Source organism: Cricetulus griseus (assembly GCF_003668045.3).
Source record: "Cricetulus griseus strain 17A/GY chromosome 1 unlocalized genomic scaffold, alternate assembly CriGri-PICRH-1.0 chr1_1, whole genome shotgun sequence".
NCBI lineage: Eukaryota > Metazoa > Chordata > Mammalia > Rodentia > Cricetidae > Cricetulus > Cricetulus griseus.
In genome coordinates, this window is record NW_023276807.1 from 203,498,507 (window position 1) to 203,512,655 (window position 14,149).

The window sequence follows — 14,149 nt, forward strand, 5'->3', positions numbered from 1 at the left end:
ATAACAGGCCAGCCAGAGCTACATTGCAAGATCCCTTCTGAACAAAACAAAACAAAACAAAACAAAACAAACAAAACAAAACAAAACAAGGTCCCATTTCCAACAATAACACAGCAAACTTTCCTTTGTATTTTATCGCCAAGACTAGTCTCGCTCACTTGAGCCAGTCATTTATAGTGAAGTTGGCCAAAACTGTTTTGTTCAGTGCAGGGATTTTTAAGTTTAAGATTATTGTCATTTTGGTGGTATAACAGTGTATGTCGGGAACTGTACTTCATGATGTGAATGTGGAACGTTTATTGGATAGCTACAGTGTCTGCCCTTAAGTTGTGACAACTGGTCTCTAGAAATGACTGAATGTCTTTTGGAAGTGAAATTGATCTTCCTAAGGAAGGAAAGTAATCTGCTTAGGTCAATTATTACTCTCTCCAAAGGGGCAGACCCAAAGCCCCTGGAGCCCAGAAAGGCTAGCAGAGATCAGTTACCTATGGTTTCCCAGTTAATGGTAGTCTATCCAAATCAGTGGTCCTCAACCTCCCTAACCTTTCTTCCTTTAACATAGTTCCTCATGGTGACCCCCAAACATAAAATGATCTTCATTGCTACTTCATAATTGTTAATTTTGCTACTGTTATGAATTATAATGTAAATATCTGTGTTTTCTGATGGTCTTAGGTGAGCCTTGTGTTTTTTTTGTTTGTTTTTGTTTTTGTTTGGTTTTTCGAGACAGGGTTTCTCTGTGGCTTTGGAGGCTGTCCTGGAACTAGCTCTTGTAGACCAGGCTGGTCTCGAACTCACAGAGATCTACCTGCCTCTTCCTTCCCAGTGCTGGGATTAAAGGCGTGCACCACCACTTCCCGGCTTAGGTGACCCTTGTTAAAGTGACATTCCAATCCCAAAGGTCACAACCCACAGGTCAAAAACCACTTATCTAAATGCTCAGTGACTAGTATACATATTTTTTTTTCAAGGCAGGGTTTCTCTGTGTAGCATTGGAGCCTGTCCTGGAACTCTCTCTGTAGACCAGGCTGGACTTGACCTCACATAGATCTACTTGCTTCTGCCTCTAGAGTGCTGGGATTAAAGGCGTGCACCACCACTGCCGGGCTAATACATAGTTTTGTGATCAGTTGTGATAGAGAATATATAATCAAGTATAGCACATATCAAAACAACACCATTTACTTCAGGATGCTCTGCTGTCTCTAGGAGATTAAGGAGTCCCTGCCACCAGTGTGCCTTTGTAGTAATTCAGGATCTATCTTTATTCATGCCTTCTTTCTGACAGTCACAACTCTCTAATCTTGTCTGTTTTATTAGTCACTTGCTGGGGATTAGCACTTATGTCCTAGATTCAACTATGAATGTATGAATAGTTCAATTAATTCAACAACTATGTATCGGGTACCTGTCATGGCTGGGGATGTGTATTAATAAAGGAAAATGACTGGGCTAAATGACTAGAATTGATAGTTAGGAAAAGCTCTCTGAGGAGAGCCATTTTAGGTAAGACAGGAGGAAGTGGGAGAATGAACAAGGATGAGAGCATGTCTGGTAACGACGGGTCACATTTCTGAGAGCAGACTGAAGAATCACAGAGCTTGGAGACAACAATGGCGATGATAAGGGTGATGATGATGACAAGGGTGACTATGTGTGTGAAGAGCTTTGGCTTGATATATTTTTGTCCTTGGAATGAAGCTGGCTCTAATTCCTTGTGTGCCCTAATAATTATCAGGATACATAAGGTTGCGTTCTCCCTTCATGATTTTTATCCTAACTCTTAAGTCAACTCTTGGTTTTCTAGCCATAACTCTTAGGCCTTTTGCTTTAAGAAGCCCCAACTTCTGTGTTTCTGCTTGGTCAACTTCAGACCTCAGGGTCTATGGCTTCATAGACTTTCTCTTTTCTTCTGACATCACTGGGTAAGGGCCTCTGTGGAAGTTTCAGGAGGAGTCTTGGGATCAAGATGCTGTCTCTCGCCTTCCCATCTATTTTTCAAACCTTCCACCACTTGTACTGCAGGGGCTAAATGCTTCTTAGTACATATCACTGTTGTTCTTATAGAAAAATCCTTAAAAGCACCCCTTCAGCTATTGCTTACCTAATATCTCCTAAGCATCAGAACTTGAGGTTGGACACATGATCTAATGATGAATAAAACTCATCTCTTTAGAGCAGTCTTGGCACAAGAATGATACATCAAAGTGAGTGGCATTTGTGCTTTGAAAGAACTATATAAACAGGGAGCTAGAGGCAGGAGAATGGCAAGAGTGAAGATGGCTGCTTAAGTCCAGAATTCTAGTCAAAAGTCAAATATGAAGGGGCAGGACTGGAAAGCACTGTATCCTGCTATCAGAATCTGACCTGGTGTTACTTATGATAAGAATGGGAAGTCTCTGACCTGAAACTTGCATGGAATCTGTAGCAGAAGACAGAATCAATCACCTCTTCTGTGTGTACTGGGAAGTGAGCTATCTATTCAGGTTGCCACGGTCCACAGTGGTGGCGGCATAAAAGCTATCTTCTGAATGTTGTTGAAAAGGCCAAGGACACTGATGACAATGAGATCATCTGAGGGTGATGTCATAGCCATACAGAGTCCTAGGGCCTTAACTAGGTTTGCCATGATGTTGTCAATCATCAATCCACATGTTCTTTAGGGAAGTGTGGATGAACTAAAGTTGACCTAAAGGTCATTTAAAAATATAATTGTTTAAAAAATATAACTTTTGAGATAGAATCTCATGTAGTGTAGGTTGACCTCTTGCTTGTAATATGCCTGCCTCTGCCTCCTGAGTGCTTGACTATAGATGTCCATCACCATGCTAGGTCAATTTTAAACTTTGTGTCCATGAACAAGTTCATGCACACACATGTGAGCACATGCCAAGTGTCTTCCTTAGTCATTCTCTACTTTATTCTCTTAAATTTAAAAAGTTCAGTTTATTTATTTTATTTTATGTGTTTCTTGTTTTTTGTTTTTTTGTTTTTATTTTTTATTTTATTTTATTTTTTGCCCCCAGTATGTATGTACACCATATACATGCTTGGTGCCCTCAGAGGTCAGAAGATGGCATTGGGTCCCCTGCAACCGAGATTATGGATGGCTTTAAATCATGATGAAAATGCTAAGAATCAAATCTGGGTCCTCTGCAACAAATGCACTTAACCACTCAACCATCTCTCCAGTCTTTTATTTACTCGTGGTTTGTATGTATATGTGTGTGTGTGTTTGTGTGTGTGTGTATATATGTGTGTGCACGCGCGTGCGTACATGTGCTGGAGTGTGTTCATGAATGCACAAATATACATGCCATGGTATGTGGGTGGAGGTCAGAAGATAGCTTGGGGGTCAGTTCTCCACTTCCCACATGTGCACTATGGGGATCAAACTCAGATCATTAGGCTTGACAGCGGGTGCCACCTTGTCTTTTCCATTTATTTACTCATTCATTTAAAATACTTTTTTATTTCATTTATTGTGTGTGTTTGAGCATGCATGCCACAAGACATATGTAGGTCAGAGAGGACAACTTATGGGGACTCCCATAAGTACCCAGGAAATGAACTCAAGTCACAAGGCTTGGCAGTAAAGCACCTTTGCCAATGGAGACATCTCTGTGGTCCTATTCATTCATGTTTGAGACAGGGTCTCATATAGCCCAGCTCAAATATACTTTGTAGCTGAGGCTAGCCTTGAACTCCTGCTCCTTCTGCCTCCACCTCCAGAGTGGTAGGACTGGAGGTGAGCCCCACCATGCTCAGTTTATATGGTGTTGGAGGTTGAGCCCCAAGGCCTTTATAAACACTAGACAGATACTTTACCAAACTTTTACAGCTTCCTCCCCAATTCCTTTCTGGCGACCAGTCTCTCACTGAAGATGGAACTGGATGATCTGGCTCCACTGGCCAAAAAGTCCCCAGGGTTCTTCATGTCTTGATTGCTTGCCCCCTCCCCACTAGGTTTGCAAGCTTGTGGTGTCAGGCCTTGCTCTTTCACACGGGTGCTGGTGGTTAAACTTGGGTCTTCCTGCTTGCTGGGGAAGCATGTTACTGGCTGAGCCATCTCTCTGGCCCTGTGTTTAGACTTTAGAAAGCACTTTTGCCCTTCTTATTTGATTTTCATAACAACACAATCCAAGTAGACAGGAAAGGCGTTGTTTATGTGAGTGGCCTATGTTCTACAGCAAAGATGGGCCTTGATGCAAGATCTAATGGAGTCTGCCTTCTGTTTCTTGGTTTCCTTTCCCTAGAGATGGGGGAAGTGAGCCCTGTGTGCAATAAGAGCTTGAGGAGGAAGCTAAAGATGGAATGGACTGGGGGATGGGGTGGTGTTTTACCCACTTTGGAGACAGGAATATGGTTATTAAGTAGAAAGTGGTAGGGGCTTAGTTTTTTTCTTAGTTGATATGTTCCACCACCACCAGCACAGATCAGCAAGGAAACAAAAGGCTATGCAAGACAGAAGCCACTGTACTGGTATTAGTTTAATGCAGTGTTTGCTGGCTTGAGGAAATGCAGTTGTCGTCATTGATAGGGTAACCAAAATTGCATAGGATGTATTCAGGCCTTTTCTGCTGCTGCCTCTTTTAGCTCCTATGGGTTTCTCTGCATCATTGTAAACCCCAGCCCACTATGTTCACCTGTAGCTCTGAGTGTCCAGTGCAGGGTTTGTGCTGTTATGTACTGCTTTGGCTCCCTTGCCGTTTTTCTTGCTATTATACAAATGGAGAAAGTCAAGGGAGCATTTTCCCAACAAGGCTTCATTGATTTAGACTTTAGAGCAGTTCTGGCGGGAAACTAGGCAGAATAATTTTATGCCTTTCTGTGTATTCATATGTACGTATATTTATGTGGACAGATAGGCATGTGGAGGTCAGATGACAAAGGCAGGTTTTGTTTCTCAGGCACTGTTCACTGTCTTTTTTTTTTTTTTTTTTAGGCAGGGTCCCTCACTGGCTTTGAACTTGCCAGGTGCGATAGCCTGATTGGCCAGCAAGCCCTGGGGATCTAGCTATCTCTGTCTCCTAAACACTGGGATTACATCTCAGGCTACCACACTTGACTTTTTTAAAAATTTATTTTATATGTACATTGATGAAAAGGTGTCAGATCCCTGTAACTGGAGTTACAGGTAGTTATGAGCTGCCATGTGGGTGCTGGGGATTGAACTTGGGTCTTCTGGAAGAGCGGTTAGTGCTCTTATTGGCTGAGCCACCTCTCCAGCCCCACTTTACTATTTTTAAATATGAGTTCTGGGGATTGGGCTTTGGTTCTCAAAGTACCAACAGAGCTTCTTCCTCAGCCCTACAGCTTTGTTATTTTGTTGTTGTTTGGTTTGTTTGTTTCAGACAGAATCTTGCTGTGTAGACCAGACCTTGAACTTGCAGCAATCCGGAGCCTTAGCCTTCTCAGTGCTAGAACAGGCAACGCATGCCTAGCATTTCAGTTTGTTAATATCCAACACATATTGCATTTATATCTGGGTAGTACGTGATAGACATTTACATATAATTTAGCTGTTTTCTTTGGCTTGTGGTTTGGGGGAGAAGGTTTCACTATAAAGTCAAGGTTGATCTGGAACTCATGACAGTCCCCCTGCCTCAGGCTCACAAGCACAAACATTTTGTAGGCATGTGCCACCACTTACTACCTTACTATGCTGTTACCAGGAGCTTCATGAGTTAAAGAACTGACACTGTGAAGCACAACACAGGGACCATTGTACTGCGATGTTAATGGCTTACACACTGATAGCGCATCATTATCAAAAGTCTTTCTGGTTTTCTGGGCTCTAGTGCACTATCTGTTGTTAAAAAATAGGGCTTTGAGACGGATCTCTGTAAGTTCGAGGCCAGCCTGGTCTCCAGAGCGAGTGCCAGGATAGGCTCCAAAGCTACATAGAGAAACCCTGTCTCAAAAAACCAAATAAATAAATAAATAAATAAATAAAATAGGGCTTTGTTTTTGTTTAAACATTTAACAGTGCATCCAGGGAGATGGCTAAGTGGGTTAAAAAAAAATCTTGCTTCAAAAGCCTTATGACCTGAGTTCCATCCTTGGAACCTATACACACATACATACAAAGCCTTGTGCTGCTTAGCAACAGAAACAACCAAAGATACTGCTTCAACAGGCAAGAAAGGCTCATCCTAAATGTGGGCAGCGCTACTGGATGCGCCGGGGCTCTGGACTGAATATAGAAACGACGCTGAATACCATCATTCACCTCTGTCTGCTTCCTGACTGTGGACGCTGTGTAACCAGCTGCCTCACTGATGCCTCCGTACCATCTCTGCTTACGTAAACCTTCTCTTTTCTTAATTAAGAAATCTTTAGACTTATTCATTTTATTTCATACCTATGTCTGGGTACCTTGTGTGCCTGGTGCCCTTGGAGGTCAGAAGAGGGTGTCAGAGTCCCTGAACCTGCAGTTACAGCAGGTCATGAGCTGCCCTGTGGGTGCTGGGAATAAAACCCAGGTCCTCTACAAGAGCAGCAAGAGCTCTTAACCACTGAGACATTTCTCCAGCCCCACAGAACAAGCCCTTCATTTCTGAAGTTGTAGAGGGCTGGGCCCTCTACCATCAATCACTAATTAAGAAAAAGCCTTGCAGGTTTGCCTACAGCCCAATCTTATGGAGGCATTTTCTTAATTGAGGTTCTCTTTTAGATGACTTTAGCTTGTGTCAAGTTGACAGAAAACGAGCCAGCACACTGTCCAATGTGGTTAAAATTATTCAATGGAAACTAATTTGAAAGATCATTAAAAGGTTGTTTATTGATTCTCTGACTTAAATATAAATATTGAAAGCCTGTTTTTATGGGCCCAGCACGCTTCTGATGCTCAACTCTGCTATCCACCGAAAACCTGTTTTGTTTTTTTTCTTTCTAGACAGGGGTTTCTCTGTGGCTTTGGAAGCTGTCCTGAAACTAGCTCTTGTAGACCAAGCTGGTCTCGAACTCACAGATCTCCGCCTGTCTCTGCCTCCCGAGTGCTGGGATTAAAGGCGTGCCACCCAACGCCTGTTTTTTAAACTCAAGACAAGGTATAGGCTGCTGTAGACTAGCAGTTCAACCTCAAAGTCCATTACTTTCTGGCAGGTACCTCTGTCATAATTTCTTGTAGAATAGTTTTTGTAAACTTGAATTTTATGTATATCGTGTTTTTCCGGCATATGCGTGTGCACCACGTGCATGAAGTGTCTGTGGAGGCCAGAAAAGGGAATCTGATTCCTTGTGAACCACCGCGTGGTGCTGGGAATTGAAATGCTCTTCACAGAGTAGCCCAGGGTGATCTCAAATTTGTGTTGCCATTGCAGATGGCCATGAACTTCGGATCTACCTGCAGCCGCTTCCCAAATTCTGGGATGAGAAGCAACATGCCTAGTGTGTACGATTCTAGGGATCAAACCCAGGACTTTGGGCTTGCTAAATAGTTCATTTTATTAATCTGAACTCTGAAATAAAACCATACATAGAAACTAGTGGCAGAACCAAGATTAGGATGTTGGATATCTAATAGAGTCAAACTTCTGGGCCACCTAGGAGGGCTAATACACTTGTCACTCTAAACTTGCTCTAGGGTTAGGGTCCTTGTCGTAGGGTCACACTCCAGCTCCCCCCATTCCCACCACTTGGGGGCTGGCAGGCGCTTCTCCCCGCACCTTCCACCTCTCTTCGCAGCGCTCGCCGCCACCGGCAGGGGGCGCCGGCGCACGCAGGCTCCGCGGCCCCGCCCCCGGGCAACCGTCGATTGGGCCAGCGCGTGATGTCACGCCGGTTTAGCCAAACAAATGGGTTTCGGGGCGAGCGTTGGTCTCCGCCGCACAGCGCTGAGCTCCTGGTCCGCCTCAGTCTTGGGGAGCGAGTCAGGCCTGCCGACGCCGCATCGGGCTGCCGCAGCCCCGGGCCAGGCCCCGGCCGGGCTTAAGCACAGGTGGGCCGGGCGAGGGCGCGGGGCGCAGGGCGCGAGGCGGGCGGACACCGTGGCGGCTCCCGCTGCTCCCCGCGGCGGGGCCGGGCGTTGGGGGCGGGGACCGCGGGGTCGCCGCGCTCGGGGTGCTGCCGCCGCGTCCTTCTGGGCGCCGTCCGCGCGGCCTGGCCCCCGAGGTCGTGCGCCCGGCGGGTCCCTGGGCCCTGAGGCGGACGACCCGAGCTAGGCCGCCGCGGGTGAGCTGCGTGCGGGGTGCGGGGTTTCGCGGGAGGGGGGGTCCCAGCGCAGGTGAGCGGTGCGTCTCCTTCACCCTCCCCGGGGCCCTGGCGTGTGAGCCTGCGGTGGTGAGGTCACAGTTCCGAGGCTCGGTGTGTGCCTGTGATGTCAGGGCTCTACCCAGAGAGACCGTGATGTCACAGCAGGCCCCGAGTGGCGACCTTGGCGCGCGGAAGGGCTGGGAGGACCGGCGGGGCGAAAAAGGAAGTTCAGTCCTAGCAGATTTGAACTGAAATCGTGGGATCTCGGCTTCATACAGTTTGAATGTAATAATTGTCAGGTGCTTAAACTTCATTTCAGGAAGCATCTTTAGTACAATTTAAGGACATTTGGTTTAGAAATAGAGAAATCATGGGGGGCCTTGGGGGTGGGGCGGGGAGGGGAGGGGAAGGGATATTGGGGTGTTCACTGTAAGTGCATTTCAGGAAGCTAAACTCAGTTTGATGGTTTGATAACAGCAGTTGCAGGGGAGGGGTGCGCGGGGGCAGAACCAACTGCAGTGCTGATATTCAGTTGGCTTTATTTACTTTTTTTTTTTTTTTGGCCAGTGATCTGCTTGTTAGCTTTTTTGTTAGCGAATGGCTATGGCAAGCAGATCTTAAACGAACTTTGTCTTGTAAAGAGGGGGAGGTTTGAATTAATCCAACATTCTTTTAAAAAAATAGTCACCCAGGGATTTAATTTATCCAGGTGTTACCCCGCCCTCCCTTCATCAAGGATAATTGGAGGTTTTCTGTGGTTATAGCTCAGCAACAAAGATTGGGCTGTAACCTAATATAATAACACATTTGAAGACTGTTTTTCAGGATAGGTAACTAAAATTTCGTTGGCAGTGCTTTTGAATGTGAAGTTAAAATTTTAGCAAGTGATTTTTATGAATGTTGTTTTTCTTTGGGTTTTCAAAAGATAGTAGACCTGCATAGATGGTGGTGTGCTAAACTAACCTGTTTGGGATAGTCCAGCGAACCATTCCTTTCGTGCTTTCTTCTTCTAGAATCAGGTTCAAAAGGTAGTGGACTTAAAACCTAAGCATCCTTAAAATTGGGGTTTTCACCAGGAAGCCTTCGTAGAAGCTGTCCTTGCTTCCTCCTCATGGACAGGTTCTTGTAATAATAGTAGGGTCCCCTCCCCCCAAATATTTCCTGCTTCCCATTTGTTCTGCAAATTATGTCTTTGTTTAATAACTTTGGTTTTTTTGACAGGGTCTCACTCTAGCTCTGAGCAGCCGTAGTACTTTCTGGGCAGCCCAGTGTAGCCTTGAACCCTCAGCAGGTACTGCCTATCTCTGGTGTGCTGGAATTACCTGTGTGTGCCATCACACTTGGCTCCTTGAAGACTTGTAATGTCTTTCCGGATTTTGCATCAGTATGCAGATGGAATGCCAATTAGCACAGGAAATGAAAGCAAAATTTATCTCTGTTAAGTGTGTGTGTGTGTGTGTGTGTGTGTGTGTGTGTGTGTGTGTGTCCTGAGATTCAAGTTCAGGGTCTCCTGCACAAATACTGGCACTGAGCTACATCCCCAGGCCCTTACTGTTGGATTTGACAGGAAGTTCTCAAGACAAGACTTTCATTAATCTTATTTTCTCCTCACCAAATCTTGGCAATTTAGTAGCCATTGTGTGTACTGTTGAACAGAATTTTTACCTCTAAAGAAATTAGAAGCTATATAGTAATAATGCCCAGGTAAGGCCCTTACAATAAAATTTGAGTACTTTGGAACACCAGTAATTAACATGAAACTGCTGATATGGGGGTGGGACAGGTGGGTGTTGATCAACCTAGTGTTTAAGATGAAAGAATGGTCTCATAGGGAATATGTTCCAAAGTGGGATGTGATATTAAAAGGGACACCTACAGGAGTCATTGCTAAGCAGTAGCCTCCTTCATGGCTCTATGTCAGTGGTTCTCAACCTTCCTAATGCTGCAACCCGTTAGTACAGTTCCTCGTGTTGTGGTGACCCCCAACCATAAAGTTATTTCTTTGCTCTTTCATAACTATAATTTTGCTAGTTATGAATTGTAAATATCTGGATATGCTACCCCTGTGAAAGGGATCGAGACCTGCAGGTTGAGAGCCACTGCTCTATGTAAATTGACTGTGCTAATATAATGGGAAGAGATGAAAGTTAACCTAAAAGGAATTGAAAACCCTGTACTTGATGGTGATAGCTGTGCCTGGCAATGCTCGGCCACCTTACTATGTATCTTGCTTTGGTTTTAGTTTTTATTTTTGCATGGAAAAAGAAGAGTTGATAGGTAGAAATTGAAAAGGTCTTCTTGTGTTCTGATGTTACTAAGAAGCAATGGTGGGCATAAGAAAGCCGCCTTAATGTGTATCATTGCATAACAAGCCTTAACTATGGAACATTTGTATAACCTGCTTCTACTTTGGATGCTTCTCACCCACGCCTTGCAGTTTTGGGTCTAGGAAGCAGCTTTTATTTCTTAAATGGTTCTATGGAAATTGGAGATTTAGCTTATTTTAAGATATTTTGTCATTTAATTCACTTAAGAATTTAAAGGAACTGAAGCAGTCATTAGTAATGTGCATCTTTCTGATGGATAAGGCAAACACTGATGTGTAGTGTTAGACAGAATTCCTTAGGATATGCTTTTTGGGTCAGTTATTTTACTAACATGCAGAATTTAAATCTTAATAAACATTCTTTACCTCATTTCCCAAACTTCATGTATACTAACCTAGTTTAATTTCTACAGTATTGGAATTCCACTGGACTTTACTCTTGTCTTAATATTTGTTGGTAGGAGAACATACTTATCTTGAGAGACTTCATTTAGTGTTTCTTTCCAAAATTTGCAGCTGTTTAAAACCAGCTACTTGGGGTAATCGACTATGGTGTGGTGAATGACTTCCTTGCTAGGTCATTTGTGATATGCAGAATTCAGCAAGTGCATAATCTGCATGCTGTCCTCTGGCAGCAACAACAGAAAAGAGCAGATTAGCTTTGATGCATTGTAGGTCATTTGGAAATGGATTTCTGTCAGCCCTTGTCTAGTTTATCTTCCCCACTTAAGTTGTTTATGGGATTTTGAAGCAGATGAGCCTACTGTATCATCCAGGACAGAGTTAATAATTAAAATGAATGTGATTCTCAGTGTTCATTAAAATTACTTAACCTTTCACTTCTCAACTTCATCTTCTAGTTACTATTCCAGAGGACTCTACTCGAGCATCCCACCATCAATATTTAGATTCAGAACCCAGCTTATCCATTTCCTACCTAATCACAATATAAGTTTGTGACTCCAAGCCTGTGCTAGTGTGCCTGCACAGCCTTGTCAGCTAGCAGACACTTTGAGCATCTTTGGGCCAGAGAATGCCTACTGCATATTCTTACCTTTTCTTGTGTGTGTGTGTGTGTGTGTGTGTGTGTGTGTGTGTGTGTGTGTGTGTATGTATGTATGTATGTATGTATGTATGTGTATACTGGCGCACACCCTTCTGCGTGGGAAGATGTGTGGAGACCAGACTTCAATGTCAAGATGTCTCCCTCAGTCACTTCTCCACCCTAATCTTTGAGATAGTTTCACCGAAACTGAGGGTCACTGCTTTATCTAGACCCACCTGGGTAGTGAGTCCATGGGATCCAATGGTTTGTCCCTCTCCCAGGTACTGGAGATAGACTATGCTCAGCTTTGCATTGGGTTCTGGGGATTTGAACTCAGGGCCTCAGACTTGTGTAGCAAGCACTTTACTCCTCATCCACTGAGCTGTGTCTCCAGTCCTTTAACCTTGTTTTAACATTCGATTACCAGAGAGAGCATTATGGAGTGTGAGAGATTAGAACCAGACTGTTGACTGCTGTTGTTACACTTGGCTGCTCAGGTGTTTCATCCAGATTGTTCTTTTATGGAGGTATTAGAAGCTCAGGTAGAAAGAAGAGGGAGTGTGGTATCATAGCCTCAGACAAAGGACTTATGTCATTACGTCACTGGTTTGGATAAGTGCCTAAGGCCAGCACTTGTCTGTGTGTGAAATCAAAATTCAGTAGTCAAAGAGGGCCATCAAACATCTGTTCTCTTCTCCCTTTTCCTTCCTTCCCTTCAATTTTTGGCTTTTTGAGACAGTATTACCATGTAATTCAGGCTGGCCTTAAACTTGCATCTCCCTCTGCAGCCTTCCAAGGTCTGAGGGTCTAGGCGTGCTTCACCATGCCTGACTGTCTTCACTTTCAGATGTGTGTGCACCTGTTTATTAAAGTGAGTATACGTCATATGCACAGACCTCAGAATACTTAGTTTTTACTTAATTTTAGGTAGTGTTTGTAATAAAATCTATGTCTACATCTCCATGTAACCTATGTATCCTGTCAGGACCACAGAACATTACTGTCACCAAAGAAAGTCTCTAGTCAATTTAAGTGGCTTTTAATCTTTTGCTGCATTCCATTCATCAGTTTCTTCTAAACTGTCTGTGTAAAATACCCTCTTGGGCTGGAGAGATGGATCAGAGGTTAAAAGCACAGACTGCTCTTCCTGGGCTTCTGAGTTCAATTCCCAGCAACCACATGGTGGCTTAAAAACCATCTATAATGAGATCTGGTGTCGTCTTCTGGCATGTAGACATACATGCAGACAGCACACCGTGTACATAATAAATAAATAAATCCTTAAAAAAAAAGACCCTCTTACCTTTTTTGTTAGTGCACAACTGGGAAGAATTATGCTGGGTTTTAAGGACAGACAGTGGACACTTAGGTGATGGGAGCAGAGCCCTTAACAGAGGAGGCCTTGACATCCTGTGAGGGGGTCAGAAGACACCCTGAGCTTTCTGGCCTGCGGAGTGCAGAGTTTCACTTCTGTGAAAGAACCTTGGTGAGGTGTTTTATTTTAGCAGTCCTCCTGAGTGCCGGTGGAGAATGGCTCCTGGAAGCAGTAACTCCAAATGTGGGGATGGCTTTGGGGTTGGGGACGGGGTAGAGGGGCCAACAGTTGTGGATGCGGGCTGTTGGGAAAGGGACTTTAAGGACAGCTTAAAGTAGATTTAGGTGGAAGTGAGGAGTGTGTTGGAAACTAGAGGGATGGGTAGTCTGTGTTTAGAGTGGACAGAACTGGGCGGATTTGTGCTTGTGCCCTTGTGCTTCTCGGAAAACACTTTCCAAGCAGTAGAGTGTGGCAGAAGAAACACCTAAGCAAAGTGCTGACGATGCACGTGGCCTCTCTTTTGACTACTTATAGTAATGTGACGGTGACAAAAGCAAGTTGTACAGGAGACTTCATAATGAAACAGGTCGGAGGGTAAAGAGTAGAACACAGTTCAGACTGACCTTGTCATAAATGGAGAGAGATATTCAGTAGAGAGCACGCAGGGTGTAGCCAGGTGAACTTTGGATAAAGAGATTAGTGTAGGTCGATGGATGCCAGGTGCTGTTCATCAAGACAGTAATCCTGAAGGTATGTCAGATGCTTGCTGCCCTGCCTGTCACAGGCCCCGAATGACTTGCTATGACTTCAAGGTTCTGTTCCTCACATTCCAGTGTGGACTTCCGACTATCCCAGGTGCAGTCTAGGTCACAATGGCTGCTTCTCTGGAGGTCTGAAACCTTGGCTGGATGATTCAGGCTCCTCCAGAGCAAAGTGCCTGAGTGTGTGTGTGTGTGTGTGTGTGTGTGTGTGTGTGTGTGTGTGTGTGTTTGTGTGTGAGCATGTGCTTGAGCACTTTGTATGAGAGAGAGGAGAGAATGGCATTCTGTATTCACCTAGATTTCCAAGTATGCTCTGGAGAACTTTGGACTGCACCCCCATCCACTAGGTGGACCACAATGGAGAGTGCCCCTACTAGGCAAAACTCAATGGGCCTTTAGGGATGCGGCTTGCCCCCACAACCTCTGTAGACAACTCCAGCTTGAGATATGCAGCTTGGGCTGTGTCCATCGTAGCCATGGGAGTGGCTACTACTTGGATCCTTGGG

The 14,149-nt window shown here is 44.5% G+C and overlaps 1 protein-coding gene across 4 annotated transcripts in view; it reads left to right on the plus strand.

The window, feature by feature from the left end:
• The first annotated feature begins 7,784 nt into the window (after positions 1–7,784).
• Fbxo34 (F-box protein 34) overlaps positions 7,785–14,149 on the plus strand; it is a 60,738-nt gene continuing 54,373 nt past the window's right edge. The window contains exon 1 of one of the 4 annotated variants that reach the window (XM_027386549.2): positions 7,785–7,942. In XM_027386549.2, coding sequence (XP_027242350.1) covers positions 7,800–7,942 — 143 coding nt within the window. In that variant the 5' untranslated portion in view covers positions 7,785–7,799. Of the gene's footprint in view, positions 7,943–8,152; positions 8,176–14,149 lie in introns of those variants that run through there. The other 3 variants (XM_027386550.2, XM_027386551.2, XM_027386552.1) reach the window with 3 other exon arrangements.